General features: G+C 39.8%; 1 protein-coding gene across 3 annotated transcripts; it reads right to left on the reverse strand.

Moving 5' to 3' along the window:
- Nucleotides 1-322: 322 nt before the first annotated feature.
- Nucleotides 323-22,514, reverse strand: LOC105865180 (N-acetyllactosaminide beta-1,6-N-acetylglucosaminyl-transferase-like). Of its 3 annotated transcripts, none has more exons than XR_012923211.1 (4): nucleotides 22,301-22,514; nucleotides 21,254-21,440; nucleotides 3,648-3,740; nucleotides 323-583 (listed from the first exon to the last, which is right to left on the reverse strand). XR_012923211.1 is itself a non-coding variant. In XM_012753575.3 (4 exons), exons 1-4 carry the CDS (start codon nucleotides 22,365-22,367, stop codon nucleotides 384-386), a joined length of 441 nt encoding a protein of 146 aa, XP_012609029.1. In that variant the 5' UTR covers nucleotides 22,368-22,514; the 3' UTR covers nucleotides 323-383. The 3 variants fall into 3 exon arrangements, 2 of the variants coding, with proteins under 2 accessions (XP_012609029.1, XP_012609028.2); XM_012753575.3 differs by having other exon boundaries at nucleotides 21,254-21,334; XM_012753574.3 differs by lacking the exon at nucleotides 22,301-22,514 and having other exon boundaries at nucleotides 21,254-21,937.
- Nucleotides 22,515-23,196: the final 682 nt, after the last annotated feature.

Raw genomic sequence — 23,196 nt, forward strand, 5'->3', positions numbered from 1 at the left:
ATCCTGATATATGAAATAGCTGGACCCCCTCTCTCACTAAGGAAGATAGGGAAAATCTACCAATTTAATCTCTGGAGGGACACTCCTTTATTAGGGCATTTCACAAAATATATATATATTATAATATTTGTGACTTTGATCAGAATCGGTTAGATTAGGAACTAAGAAACATCTGCTTGTGGTTGAGGTGCCACGTGCTGTCAACTGAACTTCATTCTAATGTCTTTGCTTTCACAGTGACCTGAGGATATTCTTCCTGTCCACAGGTCTGTCAGGTGTCTTAGGCAAGACCTATGAGGAAAGTAGAGCACAGATTCCAAAATGAGAGCTACTGGTTTTTTTTTTATTGTTGATATTTTATATTATTTTCTTTGAAGTGGCTCTTACTTTGGGAGCAAATACCAATCTGATTCCACTGGAATTTCACTCTGATTTAGAGATCTCTCTCTAATCCACAGTTCTAGGCACTCCACGGTAAGTGGATATGTCTTCAACTCCAATTTGTTAGCAAATAGGCTGGAAGATGCATAGAGCCACTTTAAGTCCCCAGGTCCATAAACACACACATCTTGCCAATAGTGGCCTGCAAATGAACAAGACATCAAGAGAAATAAAGTAAAACAATAAACAAAACAAAAACATCTGACATTCCAGAGGAAGAAGGAGTCTGCAGACTCTCTAAGATGAGTGCTTATTGTATATGATATACTGCTTTGTTTTATAATGAAAAGGTCACTTGCAAATGTCTCTGTCAACTGCATTTATTTGCAAAAGCAGCAAGTGTGAGTCTGAAATGGAATTTTGTGAGTGAATGCAAATTTCATGCCGAGAAGTTGTAGACATTTATAGCACTAATTCCTTCAATAAATAAACACTGCGTGACACTTCAAATTTGCAAGATAAATCACGGCATCTGATCACACCTGGAGAGGCTCATGGGCTGAGGAAGAGAACTGTCCAAAGTACAATATAAAATATAATACATGCCCCAGAGTACTGCAGGACTCTTGAGGTCAAGCTATAGAAATAAATCTCTACGTGAGGTACTAAGTTTTTTTTTAGAAATTGTCTCAAATTGTACCTTAGTCTCACCTAAGCATCTTTGTGTAGCCAACAAGTGAGGATTTAGTCGACTCAGTGTACATTATTAGGGGTTTTCCTTAGAGTCATCAGTGGCTTCATAATCTCATACAGAAGGCAGCGCCGTTCCGCTGTGTGTGTAGCTGGCAGTTTAGGAATTGAAGTATTGCTCTTCCCCAGTGACTCGTTAGTCAATGCATCCGTCCCAAGGAACCTGCTCCTCTTTACTGGTCTCTTCCCACTGAGTACCCCTCTTTCCAAATCCAAGCTAGAACTGAAAGCCACATACTTCTCCCTCCTCCAACCCATGACTTTTCATTTTCACAGAAACCCTGGGAAACCTGATCTCAGAAAGCCCTGTCCTCCTCTGCTCTTTTTTTTTTTTCTATTGCTCCTTTAATTGTTATCATATCCTGGGGGTAAACTGAGACCCTGGGGGTTCATGGGCTGTGACCACACAGTGGCAGTGGGGGGTGGTACAGGGTTGGGAGGTGCAGCCTAGTGAGGGACACTATACTCCTGTTTGTCAGAAGGACCCTGTACCTAGAAGGCAGGAAAGAGTTGTAATTAGTGGCATGGCATGGTTAGATATGTGGCTTTAGAAGACAACTTTGGCAACAGTGTCGAAGAAGAATTTAAAGGATAGAGATGGTTTCTACTGACATAAATGGTGAATTCAGGAGCACAGCAGGAAAGGATGAGGGACAATCGCTGTAGGAAGGGGCCGGCTGAATTAGAGAAAGGTAGCAAGGCACGGGAGTTTTCGTTGGAACCACAGGTGCAGGTCAGAAAAATGAAGCAAGGTTTAGAAATGATATCAGTTGCCTTAAGGGAGAAGAAAACCCTGGGTTAGTTTTGCTTCCTGACAGAGTAAAGTCATGGGCACAGCAACACATTCACACATCCACTGTGGCCCGTCTGCATGGAAAGCTGGCCTGGACAGCAATGACATCGATGGTCCCTCCTAGGAAACAGGCAGATGCTGTGTTTCAAAGCGTGGTTTTCCAAACTGTGATCTATGGAACGAACACTAGGGTTGAAAGACGTGAACTGTCAAAAAAAGGGGTGGTGGTTCTGTGGTCAAATAAACTCAAGAAATACTATGTGTTACTCCACATCACCAGATGAAAGGCTCTGAGATTTCTGCATGATTTTCTCATCACTTCTCAATGGACCATGAAAGACTTTTGCCCATCACACCTTTGCAGAAGCTGGTGTTGTAAATTAGGTGAAGTTCTAAATTCATGTACTGCACATGCGCCCTGCAGCCCGGGGCTGGTCCACTGACTGTTTGCACCCATAGTCTGCAGCAAGATAAATGCAGAAATTAGGTGGATTTGGAAACTTTTATAGCAATCCGAGATTGCTGCAACATCCAAGCAGCATTTTGTTTGTCTGATAATTTATTTCATTACATTTTATAATAACATTGTAACAGACTGGAAGGGCAAAGTTGTCTCTTCCTCTATCACAGATGGCTAAGAAGCACTTTTAAAAAGAGCAATGCTCTAGAGACAGTGTTTTCAAGACACCGTTCCCACAGACATTTATTTGAATATCATGGATTAGAAATGTTAGAAGAATATTAAGAAGTTTATAATGGCCAACTTTTTGTTTTACCATTTAATTAATGAATTCTATCATCTGTTCCTATCATTTCCTTTTAACATATGGCATCTTAATGTACATACAAAATAAGGACTTAATTTCAAATAAAGGACACTCCTTTAAACTTCAGAAATATAGATTTATGAAAAACATGCTTACACTGCCCTTTTTTTCCCATTTTGCTGAGGATCAGTGAGGACTTTATCGCACTGTGGCATTCTGCATAGATTAAGTTATGGAAGCCACTGACTGAGAGAAAGGAGGTGTTGGCTTCTGGGGAGATAGGTGGCGGGGTGGGGGGGTGCTTTCCCACAGATTGCTCCTCTGAAACTGCTGAGAACACAGTGAGGGCAAATCTCTCCTGTGCTTCACGAACAGATCATTTTCTTGCCTGTCTATACATTAAGATGCACGAGCTGAGAAACCTGCCAGAGAATTTTGTGACTTGTTCTACATCAAAAAAAATGTGTGTTTGAGTGAGGAGGCTAGTCAAATGTCACCATTTATGGTGTGTTCCTAGGCCTGCAAGGGCTTTCTGGGTTTGACCTAGCTGTTACTGCAGAAAACAGAGACTGAGGGGGAGGCAGGTTACAGTGGCAAAACCCTAGACTCGTCAGCATGGCCACATCCCATTTCTGGTTCCGTCTTTTGTGGGCACAATACGGGCTTGTCATTTAGTTTCCCAGGGCCTCCATGTCTATAAAACGAGAAGAACCAGATGATTTCTAAGGCTCCTGGGGGTTCTAAAGCTCTAAATCTGTAAGATAAAATAATTACTGCAGTTCTGCTGGCCCATATTCAGACCTATGAATTCTTAACTAGTTGCTTTATGACCCAGGCACAATCATTTCCATGATCATTCTAGCCAGACACTATCATTCTAAGTGCTGTTTCATTCCCTCTCTTTATTCTAATGGTGAACATTGAGTTCCAATGGGGAAAAAATGAGAAAGCGTTACCATGGCAGCCTTTATGAATATCTTCCTGATAAATCCACTTCACAGCTCTAAGGCTAATAGTTGAGATTTCTTTGTCCATAGATCCAGGGGCAGCTGCAGAGTTCAGAAGGAGAGAGACAGAAGTGGCTGAAATAAGTCTCAGAACTTGTGGAATTTCCCTGAATACACTACTCTCTTCCTTCAGGACTAGAAATGTGTGTATTTGTTCCCTTAGCTGTCTGTCCTTCCATGGATTCTTTCTTTAGAAAAGCCAAACCAACCAACCAACCAACAAAACCAGAACTACTGTCTCCTTGATCCACCTCCATTCATCTTTTACTTAATGAGATATGAAAATTTAATACCTTAAAGATTTAATTTTTAAAATGCAGTTTGTTAGCATTTTAGTATGATTTAATTCCTATAATGAGGATTCAAACACAAACTACTTATCTAAATTTCTAAAAAACAGTACAGGAAAACTTTTACCTATGGCAGGCATTCTTGAAGGCTCGTGTACATCACAACCACCTGGGTGGCTTGGTCAACACAGATGCCTCCTCCTGACCACCCTGCCAACACCCAGCATTTCTGATTCCATAGGTCTGGGATGAGGCTAGAGCATTAGCATTTCAAACAAGTTCCAAGGTGGTGCTGACACTGCTCCCGGGACCATAATTTGAGGATTGCTGAGGTTCAAGAAACTATACTTCTTGGTGACGATCCTACGATGCATGCATTTTGTACTTATTTTGTCAAAGAAGAGCAATGGTCCCAGGAACATTCCCCTACTAGAAACACTCCATCTTCTCAAAACACAGAAGGAGTTGAGGATATTAGGTCCTATAGGGTTTTCTTTTAACTTCAGTTGACCCTTTAACAACACAGGTTCAAACTGCTTGAGTCCACTTATACAAGGATTTTTTTCAACCAAAGGTAGATGGAAAATACAGTATTTGCAAGATGCAAAATCTGCCTGTAGGAACGGCCTATATTTGTATATGTGGGTTCCACAGGGCCAACTGCAGGACTTGAGTATGCATGGATGTTAGTATATGTGTGGTCCTGGAACCAATCCTCCCATATGTATATGGAGGGGCTACTGTGTAGCGTTTCACATAAATACTAAATATGCCACTTCATCATCTCCTTCCTCTCTCCTGGTGTTTGCTGGCAACTGTGAAGCAGTCCGGCCTAGCATCCAGCCTCTCACCTCTTTTGTAAACTGCCTGTTTATGCCAATTGCACAATTTTCTATGAAGGCAGTCATCTTACTGATTTGTAATTGCCCTTCTTATATAAAAAAGGATGGTTAAATCTTTATTAGTCACATATGCCCAACATTTTTTCCCCACCATGCCTTTTATCATGAACATTTCTGATTTAGATTACTTATATGTATTTTATGTTAGTGGGATTATATTTCTTGGTGATTATTATAAGAAAGCTATTAAATTTCTTATGTTTTGTTATGTTTGGCCAACCTCACAAACTCTCTGTTTATTTCTAAGGCAATTAATTTAGCCTAGTAAGGTGTACTAATGTCCATCTTTTTAGGAAATCACATAGGATGGGAAGAAATAAGTAGTCATTGAAATTCCAGGTAACTCAGAGATTGCTCTTCCCTCTGACCAGCTCTAAGACAATTCTTTGGTCAGCCTCTGACTCTGCTGAAAAAAAAAAAATGAGTATTCAGTTAATTATGTGCAAAGGAGCCCAAGGTGTTGAGGAAAAAGGAATTTGTATAATAATATTCTGGTATCTTGCTATAGTTACTAATGTTAAAGACTAGAAGAAAGGCTGCCTGGAGATCATCTCTGTACTCAGTCACAGCACATCACCACTATCTGTGAATGGATTCTGGTCTTTCTGAAGATGACTAGACAGCCCACAGATTTAGGGAAAATGCAATTTGTTTTTATAGGTTTTTGTTGGCAGCTTCTGGCCAACATTGCCAGAATAAAAGGGCCTAGACCTAGTCCATATAATCTGATGTTTTAGATGACCCCACCATGTCTCTTTTCTAGCCCAAAGGTTTGAGGAGAAACAGTACACTCATACGCATGTGGCCTTAGCACCTTTCCCTGCACTGTGGGCGTCAGACGGTCCTTTAGCAAACAACTGCCCATTACAATGAAAGGAAGGAACCTGTGGCATGATTTTCAGAAAGATGGCACAAGAAGGGTGGGAAATTCTAAAGAACAAGAATCAGATAACATAGTCACAAATGATTCCAATGAAGAAAAGTGGGAAGTATTAAAATAGCTCTTGATGTATTAGATGCAGGGGCTAGTTGATAATCTCTGTTCTAAAACAATAGCTATAGAAGGACATAGAAATAAAAATGAATAGCAAGAACCCATGTGAGTATTAGGAAACAAACTGTGGTCCTAAATCAACTAAAGTTTGCAGAAATTCAGAGGAATAAAGGGCTGTTTCAGTAACTTTCAATAAAAGAGAAAGAAAGGAATAGATTAAGTTTTAAAAAAAACCCACTGATTCCAAAGTAACCAAATAATCTATAAAGAAAAACAAAATTGGAGGACTCACACTTATTGATTTTAAAACTTACCACAAAGCTATAGTAATCAAGACAGTGTGGTACTGATGTAACAGTACCATTGATCAATGGAAAAGAATTGCCAATTCAGAAATAAACCTTTATAATTATGGTCAATTGATTTTCAATTAGATCTCCACAACAATTTGATGGGGGGAAAGAATAGTCTTTTCAGCAAATGATACAGGAACAACTGAATATACACATACAAAGAATGAATTTGAAGTCCTACTTCATATTATAACAAAAATTAAGTCAAAATGGATCAAAGAGCTAACTATAAGAACTAACTATAAAATTCCTAGAAGAAAGCATAGGGATAAATCTTCATGACCTTGGATTAGGCATTTGTTTCTTAGGACACCAAAAACACAAGTGAGAAAATATAAATTGGGCTTCATCAAAATTAATAACTTTTGTGCTTCAAAGGACACTATCAAAAAGTAAAAAGACAATGCACAGAATGGGAGAAAGTATTTGCAAATCATATATCTGATAAGGGACTTGCATCTAGACTATATAAAGAACTCTTACAACTCAATAATAAGTGGGCAAACAACCCGATTGAAAAGCAAAGGATTTGAATAGACATTTTTGTCTATGAGCAAAGGATTTGAATAGACATTTTTGTAGAGTAGATACACAAGTGGCAAATAAACACATAAAATATATTTGAAATCATTAGTTATCAGGGAAATGCAAATCAAAGCCACAATGAGATACCAGTTTCCATTCACTAGGATGTCTGGAATCAAAAAGTCAGATAATAACAAGTGTTAGCAAGGATATGGAAAAATTGGAATTCTTGTACATTGCTGGTAGGAATGTAAAATAGTACTGCCACCTTGAAAGACAGTCCAGCAGTTCCTTAATTAAGCGTAGAATTGCCATGTGACCTATCAATTCCACTCCTAGATATATACCTAAGAGAAATGAAAACAAATGTCTGCACAAAACTTATATGTAGATGTTGGCGGGGTGCAGTGGCTCACACCTGTAATCCTAGCACCCTGGGAGGCCTAGGTGGGCGGATCGCTCAAGATCAGGAGTTCAAAACCAGCCTGAACAAGAGCAAGACCCGTCTCTACTAAAAATAGAAAGAAATTAATTGGCCAACTAAAAATATATAGAAAAAATTAGCTGGACATGGTGGTGCATGCCTGTAGTCCCAGCTACTCAGGAGGATGAGGCAGAAGGATTGCTTAAACCCGGGTTTAAGATTGCTGTGAGCTAGGCTGATGCCACAGCACTCTACTCTAGCCCAGGCAACAGAGTAAGACTGTCTCAAAAAAAAACAAAAACAAAAAAAACCCCTTATATGTAGCTGTTTATAGTAACATTATTTAGCCTTGTTCAAAGGTGAATACAATCCAAATATCTATGAGTTAATGAATAGATGAACAAAATCTGGTATATTCATACAATTAAATATTTAGCCATTAAAAATGTACTGATACATGTTATAACATGCATATGCCTTGAAAACATTATGCTAAATGAAAGAAGCCATTTATAAAAGATCACATATTATATAATTCCATTCATATGAAAATTCAGGTTAGGGAAATCTGTGGAGACAGAAAGTAATCTAGTTGCTTAGGCTAGGCAGTAGGGATGGGAGCAGGGAAAGAGGGGAGGAGAAATAGAGATGGAATGATATTTAGCTCTATAAGGGCACAGGGTTTCTTTTTGAGGTGATGAAAATGTTCTAAACTCACTGTAGTGATGGTTACACATATCTGCAAATATGCTGTCGAATTGTGCACTCCAAATTGTTTCTGTTTCCCTTTATCTCATCTTGCCAGAGTGTGGTCAGTAGCCAACTGGTATCTTTTTTGACAGCAAGCTGATCTGAACATTCAAGTCTTTTATATGAAGATATGACACAGAGTTGAATAGACTTTCATTTTAATGGCAACTGAAGGCTGTTTACTATCCAGAAATTACTGAATTACTAAAGGAAACTATAATTTTGTGTTCAAAAATTAAAACCAATGTATTACCAGGGTTCATATTTAATATTCCATTGCTAAGTTTGGCTTCTTATTAAACTTGCCAACCTTTGTGAAGCTCCTATCATATATACATTTATTTTATTTTTTTGCTTTTAAATTATTAATTAGTGTTAGTTTTGCAATTTAATGTGTTTTAGATTGCTTGGTTAATGCTAACCCTAGACTGCAGAGGTGCATGTTTGGCTTAGGAATATTTTGGGTCTGTAAAGTTTCACTATAAAGCCTACATGACCTAAGCTAAAGCACATATTTTCCTAACACTTTCTTCTGCAGGGTCCCTTCCTTGGTGGAATGTGATGACTGAATCTGCTATTTAAATAACTTGCATCTCACTCTCACATTATGAGTAACACTATTACTGTATTAATAATTTCTGTGCAGGTTTATGGGGGGTCTCAGGGCCAGGAGTAGGGCGAGGCGAATGAGGCACTCACTCCCAGGGTCATGTAGGTCCTGACACTGAAAGCAAATGCCTTCTTGAATTTTACACCCTAGGTGCTTCACTTGTCTCATCTTAGTCTTGATCCTGTGGTCTATTATAAAATCCTACTTACAAGATCATGAAGAAAATAAGTCATCCATGAAGGCTGGTAATATATATGAATTTCAGAGTCTATTTCTCCAATTCTTCGTTAAAGAATTTGGGAATAAGGAGGGAAGGTGGGCACAATCTAATCACATTTGTCCTTAAAAACAGAGAAACCTTCCGCCGTGGTCAGAGGGAGACGTGACTAGGGAAGAATGGTCAGAAAGATGCAATGTTGCCAGTTTTGAAGGCGGAGGAAGGTGACCATGAGCCAAAGAATGTGTGTGGCCTCTAGGAGCTGGAAAAGGCAAGGGAACAGATACTTCCTAGACCCTCATAAAAGACTCTGAGGGAGGCCAAGCGTGGTGGCTCATGCCTGTAATCCTAATACTCTGGGAGACCAAGGCAGGCGGATCACTCAAGGTCAGGTGTTCAAAACTAGCCCGAGCAAGAGCAAGACCCCATCTCTACTAAAATTAGAAAGAAATTAATTGGTCAGCTAAAAATATATAGAAAAAATTGGCTGGGCATGATGGCACATGTTATAGTCCCAGCTACTTGGGAGGCTGAGACAGAAGATCCCTTGAGCCCAGGAGTTTGAGGTTGTTGTGAGCTAGGCTGATGCCACAGCACTTTAGCCCGGGGGACAGAGTAAGACTCTGTCTCAAAATAAAAAGATTCTGAGAGGAGAGAACAGATTTTCTAGAAAGAAAAAGATCTCATTGGTAACAGATTCCTCATTACATTTGATACTAAAAGTGATCAAAGTTCCAAGGGAAATTATTTTCAATTCAGAATTATCTACCCAACTAATCTATTACTCAGGAGTGAAAACAAATGCAAGAACTCAAATAGTTGGCCCCACCTTCAGAACATTTATTAAATAATTACTCAAGGATGTACTCTAACTGTATAAAATATTAATTTAAGAAAGCAATCAATGGAATATAAAAAAATATCAAGTTGAGAAATAAGCTAAGGTAATGGTTAAATCTAAATAGTTGTTGATGACATTGCTTTGAAGCAATGTGAAGAAATTGCCTACAAAGTAGAGGCAAAGATTGGATAAACAGAATATATCCTCTCTTCCTGACCTAATTTCTAGCTATGACTGAAAAGATCTTTTTCCAATTCTTAAAACTTTTTTCTTTTTCTTGCCTTATGGAGCTGACTATAATTTCCTTTAATATGTGGAATATAAGAGTAACAATGGCATCCTTATTACTGAAGTAGATAGACTAAAGATGGCTCCTGTAGATCTAAAATGGAGTCAGTCTTGCTCTAACTATTAGTAAAAGGTCCTGACTGTGTAAGAAAGTTCCCAGAGGAGGGAGGAGGGAGGAGGAAGGGAGTCGAGGAGGTCTGTTCTCAGAAAGAATAGAGAGGTCCTGTTCCAGGAAAGTCCCTTGTCCCTTAGTGTACCTTTCCATTGTTCGCTTAATTAATGGCTAACCGCAAAGTTCTGCTTCTGTGATTTTCTGTGATTGCTTGCTTGCATAGATGCCAGCCCCCAGGATATAAAAAAAAATGCAAAACCTTTGTTCAGGGCTGCTTCTCCCTCGTTGCATGGAGTGGTGACAGCCCCTGCACAGGGGCTGTCAATAAATTAGTCAATAAACTAATTTGGCTGATTAGATTCTGGTGTCCAAGTCCCCTTGATCCGCTGGTTTCTAACACTACTGACTTTCAATAAAATGCTTCTGAGATTTTACCTTTAAGAATAGCACTGCTTGGCCGGGCGCGGTAATCTTAGCTCTCTGGGAGGCCGAGGTGGGCGGATTGCTCGAGGTCAGGAGTTCAAAACTCAGCCTGAGCAAGAGTGAGACGCCGTCTCTACTATAAATACAAAGAAATTAATTGGCCAACTGATATATATATAAAAAATTAGCCGGGCATGGTGGCACATGCCTGTTGTCCCAGCTACTCAGGAGGCTGAGGCAGTAGGATCACTTGAGCCCAGGGTTTGAGGTTGCTGTGAGCTAGGCTGACACCACAGCACTCACTCTAGCCTGGGCAACAAGGCGAGACTCTGTCTCAAAACAAAACAAAAAAACAGACAAAAAAAAAAAAAAAAAAAGAATAGCACTGCTTGCAGTAGATTTTTGGTAGGTAGTTATAAATTCATCTTCTCTGTGAGTTTTCTCATTTAGCCTCTTCTCTTCTCTTTTGCTTCTTTGGAACCAAACCAGGTCCATAGACATTCTTGCTGCCAGTTCAGGCACCCTGAGCTCATTGGTATGAAAAGGGGGAGGATTTTTGATTTTGCCCCTCTGAGAGTGTCCCTCATCTTGGAGAAATCTACTTTGCTGGCTCTTTCTGAGATTTGTAGAAGTGTCTCCTTTATGCTTCTTCCCACATGCACCACTGTTTGATCTTCGTTGCTTTGGAAGCCCTTCTACATACTTTGTGGTTTAGAGTTTCGGTTTCTTTAATTTCATCAAAGTTAAAGTTTCTAGTTCTCATTCCCCTTGTGACTTTTGGATATTATCCATAAAAGGGGACAATAACTAAACTTTTTATTGATGTCCTCCAACAAATATCAGAGCAAAATTCTCATCAGAACTTTCCAAACTTGCTCTTAGTACTCATTGGCAAGTGTAAGGACCCCAAAACAGCCAAGAACACTATGAGCATAATAATGGAAATGGTGATATTGCTATTAGAAAAATAAACCAATGGAAAACAATAGCTTAGAAACTGACCCAAGGAACTCAGAATGAGAAATAAAAAGCACTAGAAATCAGCACTATTTGAAAAATGGTGTTGAAACACTGGCTATCCAAATGAATAAAGATAATATTAATAAGTTAGGCCCCCCATTCCAATACTGTTACGTTGAGGATTAAATTTCCAACACGGGAACTTTGGGGAACACAATCAAATCATAGCACCATCCATCTGACTATATGTGCTCTGTGAATTTGGAGGCAAGGCCATCTGCAGAAAATGAGGTTGGCAGGGCAAGCTGGACGCTTGAGAAGAGTGGAGAAAGTTTGAAGTAATCATTGCTGGTAGTGAGTGGAAAAGTACAGAGGGGACCTGTGTCTGGACCTGTGTCCAGAAGGTCACATGTGGCCTTCTGGATCCTTGAGTGCAGCCCCCCCATCGAATCTAAACTTCACAGAACAAATCCACACTCGGGGCTCCTGGAGGGCCACATGTGGCCTTGAGGCCACAGGTTCCCCAGGCCTGGCTGGGCGGTATGAAGGCCCAGTGCAAGCAGTAGGCTGTGAACATAACAATGATAGTGTTCTGCTTGGTTGTGCAATTTCTGTGATAAAACCTAGCAGTCTCAGCCTAGGAATAGAATATAGACATGGTGACTATCTGAATTTGTTCCAGGATTGTGGATTTCTACATGAGTGTAACCAAAAGACAAAGAGGCAAAAATCTTAGAATGTTGGCAAAAAAGAGATAGACAAGAGGTATAGTATACTGTGTGGCAAGGAAAACGAAGCTAGAAAGAGACGAATGGAGGAGAAAGGAGAAGAAGTAAAAATGTGTAAAACACGTGCAGGGGCAGTAGTTAGTTAGGCAAGCTGCAAGGAGATGAAGTGGTGGGTTGAATCATTGTTCTCTTACAGTAATGGCCAGATTTGGGGGATGACTGCATAAAAGTTTCCTTTAACATGATTTAGCATCCTGAAACTAGAAATGTCAGATTGTCTTAGGAATGGAAAGATTTACTATGCTGTCACGAGATGGGGCCAGACGTAATTGCTGCATGTCAAATAGTCTGGTTTGAATCTTCATTCTACTGCTTGTTAGCTGTGTGACAGTATCTGTGTCTGCAAAAGAAAAAAAGTCATCCTAGGGCCTGTGTCATGGGATTGCTGTGATGATTACCTGAAACACTATAAAAAGCAATTAGCTTGGCAATTGTAAGTGCCTGGCACTTACCAAGAATTCAATAAATGTTAATTATTGATGCTGTGGCTGATGTTATTACACATTGAGTATCCCTTATCCAAAACACGTGGGACCATATGTGTTTCAGATTTCAGATTTTTTCAGATTTTGGAATATTTGCATTATACTTACCGTTTGAGTATCGGAGATCCAAAATACTTCAATGAGCATTTCCTTTGAGCATTGTGTCAGTACTCAAAAAGTTTTGGATTTTGTGTTTCCATTATGGAGTATGGATCCAAATCATTATATCAAGTCCCTTTGATCTAACAACAGTCTTGGGCCTCCCATGAGGCTCTTTTGTACATATCCAGCTGATCCTGAGTAACTCTAATTTCTCTCTGAACATGAACATGAATTCTACGGCAGTCTCATGGACATGACATAGTTAACACTTAACTGCAGACATGGCCCCACAGCCTCCTGATCATCATGGCTCTAGTGTGTGAAATGTTGGACTGTAAATTTTTCTATAAATGAGACTACCAGCACAAAATTGAATTTAACATTTAAACATTCAAATGTAATATAATATACTATTAATAAAGAGGAGCTGGAAAAGATGCAACTTATTCATGTTATTATTCAAATGTTTACTATTGCCTCTAGGGAAGTATATTCATTCAAAAGTAAACATTTATTTTAGAACCCAACTATAACATGGTAAATAGTAAACATTTAATTTAGCCATGTCTAAGAAAATTGGGGCTTGACTAAAACTTAGTCTCTTCTAAAAGGTTCCCAACCTAGGTATGAAGAGAAATAGACTTTAAATGTAATATGATAAATCCAATCATAGAGAAGTGACAAAAAGTGATATGGGAATAGAGGGAAAATAATTATTTTGCTTGGGAGAGTTGGAGAAATGACCCTCTGTCCTGAGATCTGTTTATTTTAAGCCTACTCCGATATCTCCTCTGCGGAACCTTCTCTGCTTTGGCAGTGAGGTGTGAATGGAGAGGAAGGATCTGATCCGAGGAATGCTCCTGGTTTAGAAACTACCTGGAATGTGGGAGTCAGTGGACAGGGAAGAATGCTGGATGTCTCGGGGCATTCTGCCTTGAATGACGATGACTGAGTAAAGACGGGAGAGGAGTTTGGGAGCAAACGGGTGGATCCTGCCATTCTGTGGGTTAAAAGAAATGTATCTGTCTGAAGCCAGTTGTTAACCGCAGTGTACCTAAAAGGGAGACAACCAGACTTCATGCGCACTGTGATCGCCATGCAATACGAAGCCCTTGGTACCACCCAGAGAATCCTCTTGCCCTCCTGGCTGATTAACCCTTAATGTAATCAAGTGTTTCCATCTAATTTCCAGTCTACAGAAAATATGTGGGATAGAGAAACAAGTTAAAATCAAAACAAAGCATCCAGCCAAATACTGAATGTGGGATATTCTATAAGACAGAAAATCTGTTCTAGAAGAAAAGAACTTCAGAGAGATTTAAGAGAGATGAACGAATTCGATGAGTGAAACTTGTTCACATCCTTATTTCAGTAAAGCAACTGTATAATTTGTTTTAGACAATTAGAGAAATTTGAACTTGAATTGGGAATTCAATTACAGATGGTCCTCAACTTCCCATAATGTGACTTAGGATTTTTTGACTTTAAGATGGTGCAAAAGCGACACGCCGTCAGTAGAAACCATACTTGGAGTAGCCATACAACCGTTCTGTTCCTCACTTTCATACAGCATTCAGTACATTACATGAGATAGTCAACACTTTGTTATAAAATAGGCTTTGTATTAGATGATTTGGGCCAGCTGTAGGCCAATGTAAGGGTTCTAAGCATGTTTTAGGTAGGCTAGGCTAAGCTATGATGTTCAGTAGGTTAGGTGTATTAAATGCTTTTTTGACTTATCAATATTTTCAATTTATGATAGGTTTATCAGGATGTTGCCTCATTGTAAGTCTAAGAGTCTAAGGGCATTGTATACTAAAAGGCTGTTGTTAATTTTGTTGCAGGTGATAATGGCATTACGTAGGGTGAGAACTGTCCGTTTCTTTTTTCTTTTAAGATGCTCACTGAAGTATTTAGGGGGTGAAATGACATAATGGCCTAACTTTGCTTTAAAATGTTCCAGGTTAAAAAAATATGGAGCACAATAAATGAAACAAATATAGTGTTATTATATGGATGATTGTGAAAGTTGATGGATAGGCTTATGGGGGTTCATTGTGTTCTATTTTCAACGTATATTTGGGATTTTTTATTAAAACATTAAAAATAAATTGCATCAGAAAAAATATGTATCTGGAACTGGGGAACAAAGGTAGGACTTGTGATAGAAATATAGGTCCGAGAAGCTGCCCCAGGGCAGGGTTATTGGTGTACGTGACAAGCTGGTACTGCTGGAAGTGCTGCATCTTTATAGCACCCATCAGGATGACCCTGAAGGACAGTGATGAAGGAAATTCTCCAATTAGTCAGGATTTGAGTAGTACCTTTGGAAGTCTACTTTGGAGAGAGAGTTGGGCAGACATGTGGCTCTACAGGCATTACAAGGCAGTTGTGTAGTTGGTCTGGATGTTAGAGACTTGGCAGGAACAGGATTGAAAGATTGGGGACTAGGAAGTCTGGGGAAGAGGTGCATGGATGGATCTCTCAGGATGGGCACAGACTGTGAAGATATTTGTGTCCCATGGCACTGCTCACCAAACAGCACACACTCTTAGTTATCTGGTGAAGCTCTTAGTTATCTGGTCAAGCAAATGACACACTCTGTGTCTGAGTTACTTTCCCCAGTCACCCCAGTGCTTCCTCAATGGGTCTATGAACAAAGTGGCTATGGTGGCAGGGAGGGCTATTACGCATGGACTCAATAAAATGGACTTCCATTGCCAAGGCTAACCTGCCAGTGCTGCTGCTGAGTGCCTAATCTACTAACAGCAGAGACCAACACTGAACACTGAAATGGCAATTTTCTAAGGGACCAGCCAGCTATCCGGTGGCTGGTTGATTACATTGGACCTTGTTCATCATTGTAGGAGTACAAAGGATATATGTCAGTTGGCTCATGTCCATATGATTAACCAGTCTCACCATATATCTCAGCAACTAGAAGTGTCTGGCCTAGTTGAAATTTGTAATGGTTTACTGAAGGTTTGGTTCTAGCTCCATTTGAGAGACAAATCCCTGAAAGAATAGTGTTTTCTCTCTTCACAGTAGACTAGCAAATATACTACTGGAAGTTCTGCCTATTAGAGGATTCTCCTTCACCACCATCCTTGGACACAATATATGCATTGTCTAAGGGTGCAGTATGTGCTTTGAATCAGAGATCATTGAGTGGCACTGTCTTCTCCGTAGCCAGAGCACGTGGGTCTGGAAATCAAGGACTGGAAGTGGGTGTGGCTCCATTGTTACTGTACTTAATATCCCACTCACAGAGATTTTGCTTTCTATACTCACAATTTTGAACTCTACTGATCTGAAGGTCTTAGTTTCCAAGGGGAGAGGGGGAAATGCTGTCATCAGGGGATACAACAGTGGATCTATTGAATGCAAAGATGAAATTGCTGCTGGCTATTCTGAACTGCTCATGCCATTTAATCAGCAGGGAGAAGTAAGAGTAACTTTACTGGCTGGAGTGATTGATCCAATTCTCCAACAGAAAATTGCACACTCAGTAGAGGCAAGGCGAACTGTGAAACCCAGGGAATTCTCTGGAGGGTATCTCTTGGCACTTCCATGCTCAATAGTAATAGAAAACTACAGCAACCAGAAAGAGGCAAGATTATTGAAGACTCATACATTACAGGACAGATTATCTGGGTCACCCGACCAGGTTAAGAAGCTTGAGCAGCTGATGTCTCACTGAAGCGAGGAAAATATGAAATAAGCAGTGGAGCAAGAACGCCACAGATGTGACGGAACAGCCTTGTGGCCAATTATAAAAGTGAGGACTGTAGCAGCTTTCCGTGTTTTCTTTTTGCTTATGTATATTTATATATGCTAACCATTTCTCATCTCTCTTCTTCCCATTATTGTATATGTCATTTGTGGGATGTTAACTTTATTGGTATATTCTTTAGGTAACAGAATATTCAGTTGGACTGTGACTGCATTTGAAAATAGTTGATATAGCCGGTGTGGATGCAATGACTATTGAGACTGGGAGTCTCCTAATTTGGGAGAAAGCATGAGAATTCTTCACTTACACAAAGGGTAGATGTGTCTCAGGTGGAAACAGATTTGTTTTGTTGTTGCGTGGAAGGAAGTTCAGGTGAGTGTAGGGACACAAATGGGAGCTGAATAGCCAAAGAGCTGGGCTGTGCTGGTTATCGATTTATTGCTTTTCAGCTCTACAAGCATCCTCCTTTGTCACACCGGAGCTGGATCCTGTAAACGTTTCTCTTTTGTCAGCTCACAGATTGTTTTGTCAGAAAGGCAGCAGAGGGGCCCTGCAAGACGAAAGTGTTTCTCTTCCTGGTTCAGACAGGCTTTTTCTTTCTGATTCTGGTAGCTTGCACTGCCAGGCTTTCCAGCTAATTTTGGCAACACCTCCGAGGGCAGATTCTCAGTGAGCTTCAGTGACACCCTGTGAGTAGCCTCCCAGTAAGTTTCACAGCAGCACCCCAGTGAGGCTGAAGGGCACCCAGTAGTGCTCACTCTTTAGCAAATTTTGCAGGTATCCCAGCAAGCAGCTTCCTAGAGAATTTCACCAGCATCCTAGTGAATGGCTCAGTGGTACCCCACCAGAGGGCTTCCCATCGATTTGCAGCGGGAGTCCAGCAGATGGCTCCCAGTAGATTTTTTAGGTGTCCCAGCAGGTGACTGAGTCTTGCTGGCACCACACTTGGTGGCTTCTGGCTTGCCAGCCCCAGCCTGTGGCACCCTAGCAAATTTCTTGGCCATCTAACGGGCCCTAGCTGCTCCCTCTTCTATGAGTTCTGGACCTTACCCTTGGGGAGAGCTCTTTCCAAGCTTGCTCATTTCCTGGGTGCTCTGCCTTGGCCTTAGGGTGGTAGCCACTCCCTATGTTTGCCATTCCTGTATTCTTTAGAGTTCTAATTAGCCGTTAGTAATTAATCCCCTATTATTAGTTAATATTTGTATTAAATTTTCTCTGTTCACATTGGGGTTAGGGTTTATGTCTCCTTACTGGACTCTTGTACACAAATTAAAAACTGAGACCAGGTGCAGTGGCTCACACCTGTAATCCCAGCACTTTGAAAGGCCAAGAAGAGTTCAAGACCAGCCTGGGCAACACAGTGAGATCCCATTTCTATAAAAACTGTTAAAAAATTAGCCAGGCATGGTGGCGTGCACTTGTAGTCCCAGCTACTTGGGAGGCTGAGGCAGGAGAATGGCTTGAGCCCACGAGCTTGAGGTTACAGTAAGCTGTCATCAGGCCACAGCGTGGGTGATAGAGCAAGACCCTAACTCTTAAAAAAAATGAGAAAAGATGTATTATTAGATGAATGCAAACTAAAATCGAAGAGAATCATGATGTCAGCGTCAAATAAAGTTGAAATTCAGGGCAAAAAGCATCAAATATAATAGAATGCAATTCAGTGAAGGTAGAATACTCATTAATATCTCTGCACCTACTCTTCATGAAGCTTAAACTTGAGAAACAAAGTTGCTGTAGGCTTTACTTTACCTTAATTCAACATTGACAGAGCAAGTAAACAGACTACAAGAGAATTATAATACCTAAATAACATACTAAATAAGGTATATTATTTATATGAATATATGTAGAATCTTATACCTTGGAAGCCAAGAATACATATCCTTTTCAAATGTCCATAAAATATTTGTTCAAACTGATCCTAGATGAAGCCACAGAGAAAAAAACTTTCTCAAAGTAGAAATAATACAGATAACATTCTGTGATCAAATGAAGTAAAAGAGAAAAACCAAATATTAATTTAAAAAACACAACAGAAATTTTAAAAATGCCACTTGAAACTTAAAAAAAAGACAACTTTTTTTCTTATACAACTCTTTGGTCAAAGAGGAAACCAAAATTAGAATTGGACAATATGTGGAAAATGATGAAAGGCCTACTTAGAACTTAATGAGGATCTTATACCTAACTCAGTGACCAGAAGAAAATTATAGCTATAAGTAAGTACATTAATAAAAAAGAAAGAATAAAAATAAATGAAATAAACACCTAATACAAAAAGTTAGAAAAACTTTGATGATTCATTTCCCCACCCACCTTCAGATTATTTGAAGCAAATGTGTGATGTCATATTATTCAATTCTTAAGTATCTCAAGACAGATAATGAAGATAGATTTAAAAAATAGATACTATATATTCAATGGAATATAAGATTCAACATAATAGTGAGGAAGAGAGTTCCCAGTTAAATAAAAACCGACAATAGGCCTACAGAGACAATGTAGGGAAATGTGAACTGATAGAGTTGAACACTTGACAAGTAGTCACATTTACTTGACTGATGAGTTTAAGCATTTTGAAATAATTAGTGAAAAGTATGTGTATAAAAATAAATAGCTGAAGAAAAAAAACCTGAGACAATTATCAACCTCAGGAAAAACAAAATGTTTAGAAGAAAGTAAAAGTAATTCTAGTAAAGTGCTTGTCAGCTGTGAACAATAGCCTCATGGTGATGATAACAAATATTGATAATTGATTTAAAATCATGAGATTAAAAGAGATGGGTGAAGGAAATTTGTGGTTAGAGGACTCAAACCTAATTCTCAACCACTATCACAGGGTATTGCTATTTAATGTTCATTTTGGTATATCAAGAAATGGCAGGATAAGCCTAATATTTTTTTCTTTTTCTTTTTAATTGTTTTTTATTTTAGGAAATTATGGGGGTACGAACATTTTGGTTATTACATGCTATGACTTTGCCACATCCCAGCCATGATTCGAGTCATGCCCTTCCCCCTCCCTACAATGCTCACCACATCCATTACTTTTGTGTTTACCCACCTCCAACCCCCCTAACCCCAAAGAATATGACTGCTGTGTGAGCACCTTAGTGTTGATCAGTCAGTGCCAGTTTGATGGCGAGTACATGTGGTGCCTATTCTTCCATTCTTGTGATACCTCACTTCAGAGGAGGGGCTCAAGCTCTATCCAGGAAAATATAAGAGGTGCTAGATCACCATCATTTCTTATAATTGAGTAGTATTCTATTGTATACATGTACCATATTTTATTAATCCACTCATGAATTGACAGGCACTCGGGTTATTTCCACATCCTTGCTCTAGTGAATTGGGCTGCCATAAACATTCAGGTACAGATGTCTTTTGTTTGTTTGTTTGTTTTTTTGAGACAGAGTCTTGCTTTGTTGCCCAGGCTAGAGTGAGTGCCGTGGCATCAGCCTAGTTCACAGCAACCTCAAACTCTTGGGCTCAAGCAATCCTACTGCCTCAGCCTCCCAAGTAGCTGGGACTACAGGTATGCACCACCATGCCTGGCTGATTTTTTCTATATATATTAGTTGGCCAATTAATTTCTTTCTATTTATAGTAGAGACGGGGTCTCGCTCTTGCTCAGGCTGGTTTCAAACTCCTGACCTTGAGCAATCTGCCCGCCTCGGCCTCCCACAGTGCTAGGATTACAGGTGTGAGCCACCGCGCCCGGCCCAGATGTCTTTATTATAGAATGACTTTTGTTCCTTTGGGTAGATACCTAATAGTGTTATTGCTGGATCAAATGGTAGTTCTACTTGTAGCTCTTTGAGGTATCTCCAAATTCTTTTCCACAGAGGTTACATCAAACAACCCCATCAGTAATGGGTGAAGGACTTAAACGGAAACTTTTCAAAAGAAGACAGAATAATGGGCAGCAAACATATGAAAAATGCTCAACATCTCTAATCATTAGGGAAATACAAATCATAACCACAATGAGATATCACCTAACTCCAGTAAGATTGGCCTTTCTCAAAAAAATCCCAAAGCAGCCAGGTATGGTGACTAACGTCTGTAGTCCTAGCACTCTGGGAGACTGAGGCGGGTGGATCATTTGAGCTCAGGAGTTTGAGACCAGCCTAAGCAAGAGCAAGACCCCATCTCTACTAAAAAAATAAAAAGAAATTAGCTGGACAACTAAAAAAAAAAAAAAAAAAAAAAAAATATATATATATATATATATATATATATATATATAAAAAATTAGCTGGGCATGGTGGTGCATGCCTGTAGTCCCAGCTACTTAGGAGGCTGAGGCAGGAGGATCGTTTGAGCCCAGGAGATTGAGGTTGCTGTGAGCTAGGCTGACGCCACGACACTCTAGCCCGGGCAACAGAGCAAGACTCTGTCTCAAAAAAAAAAAAAAGAAAAAGAAAATCCCAAAACAACAAATGCTGGCGAGGATGTGGAGAGGTAAGAACACTCTTACACTTCTGGTGGGACTGCAAATTAGTGCAAATTCTGTGGGAAAGCCTAGTATTTTCATGGAAGCCATCCAAGAGAAAAACAGCTAAAATGTGATCGTTGCCTTTCTTAATTGGAACTGTATGTGGGATGAAGCATCGCATAAGGCCATAATTCTTCGTTATAAGAAACCATTTAATAATATTTGATTTTAAGATCATAAATAATATATATCACCTTGATTTAAAAATGAAAACTAACAAGCAAAAAAGAAACGAGAAAGGAAACCACACTCACCTGGAATGTTGTTAAGTGTAATCCAGAAATGTTCATCTGGGCTGTAGGTGTCTTGGGACCACTGGAGCAACTCAATGGCTACTTCATTAAAAAGGGCAAAGTAGACAAATTTCCTTGTAAGGGCAACATACTTTGAACCAAAGTGGATTTTGAGTTGATTTGGAGGTGGGCTCTTCTTTCTACGCTTCTGTAGAACAAAAGCATGTGTTCTGTTTCTATACTCTCTGTAAGTGTATTTGATCCTTTCAGTAGATTTCAGAACAAACTCTAAATGAGGGGTAATGTTTTTCCCACCCAACATTTTCAAATACTGAACTATCTCCCTGTTGGTTTTTAGGGGGAAATCATGACCACCCATGTTAATGACGTATCTCCACGGAACATCCAGCGCTATAAGGTCTCTCATGCAGGCCAGGTCCGCTTGGAGCCTGGATATACTCCCAAGGATGATGTGCTTAGACTGTGAGGATATAAAAGTATTTGTGAAGCAACTCAATAATTCCTGCACAGCCCTTTTAAACTCAGATGTGGCCGCCTTATCTACATGAATACAGTAGACATTTTGAGGCATGTAAATAGCTCGGAAGAGCCGTTCAAACATATAAAAATCTTGACTGATGGTCATTACGTATGCCAAAGGGAATGCAGCTTCTTCGGTGGACAGAGGAGCTGTGATGTAGTGGCTCTCCATCACATAGTACGGGCAAGGATCTAGTCTAAAGGTTGTGGATAAGGCACTTGAAGACATTTGCACTCTCTTCCCCTCTAGTGCTGCATCACAGGCTTGTGGTAGGGAAAGAAATTGATCTTCATCATCTACATCCTCTCTCTGACCACCTTTTGGTTGATACACTTGCACGTTGTACAATACTGTGAGTATGATTATAATTTGAACAGTAATGAAAAAAAGATAACATTTCCAAAACTTCATTTTGTTTTTGACACCTTGGAGTGGGTTGTGGAGGGATAGAATCCTTTCCTAAGAGTTAAAAACATATCACTTCTCTAGAAGTCTCTAGATTTGGCCACTCTGTCAGTTGCACTCACTTTTGCAGATCCAGTTTGCCCACTTCTCTGCTGTGTCGTGACTCCAGGCCATGCCCTGGTTGAACATGATTTTGTGATACTTCTAACTTCTTGTTCCAGGTGTGTTCTAATCTCTTTTGGTCAACACATCCTCATACAGGCTGGTTTACCAAAGCCACTCTGTGTCATTCCCCCTCCTTTCTCTCTTATCTGTCTCTAACTGTTTCTATTGTTGAATCAGCACATTTGTCATAATTGTGTCCAGTTACTTACCTCTCTGTCTCCTCCCCTTCTGCTTTGGCTAACTTCTGTGTATGCCCAGTATGCTTAACTTCCTAGTATGCCTATAATGAATAATTGAATGGAATGACTCATTCTCGTTCATTTAGTTTTGAAGGGTCCCTGGAAATTCTGGATGGCAAAATTTCCCCACAACCTGCTGTGGATTTTGGAGGAGACAGAATCTCCATTTAAGCTGCTGTGAATTGTGGAAGATAAAAGGACTAAGTTTTAACATATTACTTATATATATTAATAATTTTGGGCTGTGTGTGGTGGCTCATGCCTGTAACCTAGCACTCTGAGAGGTCAAGGTGGGCGGATTGCTCCAGGTCAGAAGTTCAAAACCAGCCTGAGCAAGAGCAAGACCCCATCTCTACTAAAAATAGAAAGAAATTAATTGGCCAACTAAAAATATATAGAGAAAAAATTAGCTGGGCATGGTGGCACATGCCTGTAGTCCCAGCTACTTGGGAGGCTGAGACAGAAGGATTGCTTGAGCCCAGGCGTTTGAGGTTGCTGTGAGCTAGGCTGACGCCACAGCACTCTAGCCTGAGCAACACAGTGAGACTGTCTCAAAAAAAAAAAAAATTAAAAAATAAATAAATAATTTTGATTATTCATGTAATTTCACAGGT

This window comes from Microcebus murinus, chromosome 15 (genome assembly GCF_040939455.1).
Source record: "Microcebus murinus isolate Inina chromosome 15, M.murinus_Inina_mat1.0, whole genome shotgun sequence".
NCBI lineage: Eukaryota > Metazoa > Chordata > Mammalia > Primates > Cheirogaleidae > Microcebus > Microcebus murinus.

Bases quoted from the DNA above. Each gene is read 5' to 3' on its own strand.
- LOC105865180 (XM_012753574.3), bottom strand. From the start codon at position 21,878: ATGACCATCAGTCAAGATTTTTATATGTTTGAACGGCTCTTCCGAGCT. The intron at 3,741-21,253 runs GTGAGTGTGGTT...TGAACTCTGCAG, and splicing joins TACACTTAACAACATTCCAG to CTGCCCCTGGATCTATGGAC. The intron at 584-3,647 runs GTAACGCTTTCT...GTTCATTTGCAG, and splicing joins TATTCATAAAGGCTGCCATG to GCCACTATTGGCAAGATGTG.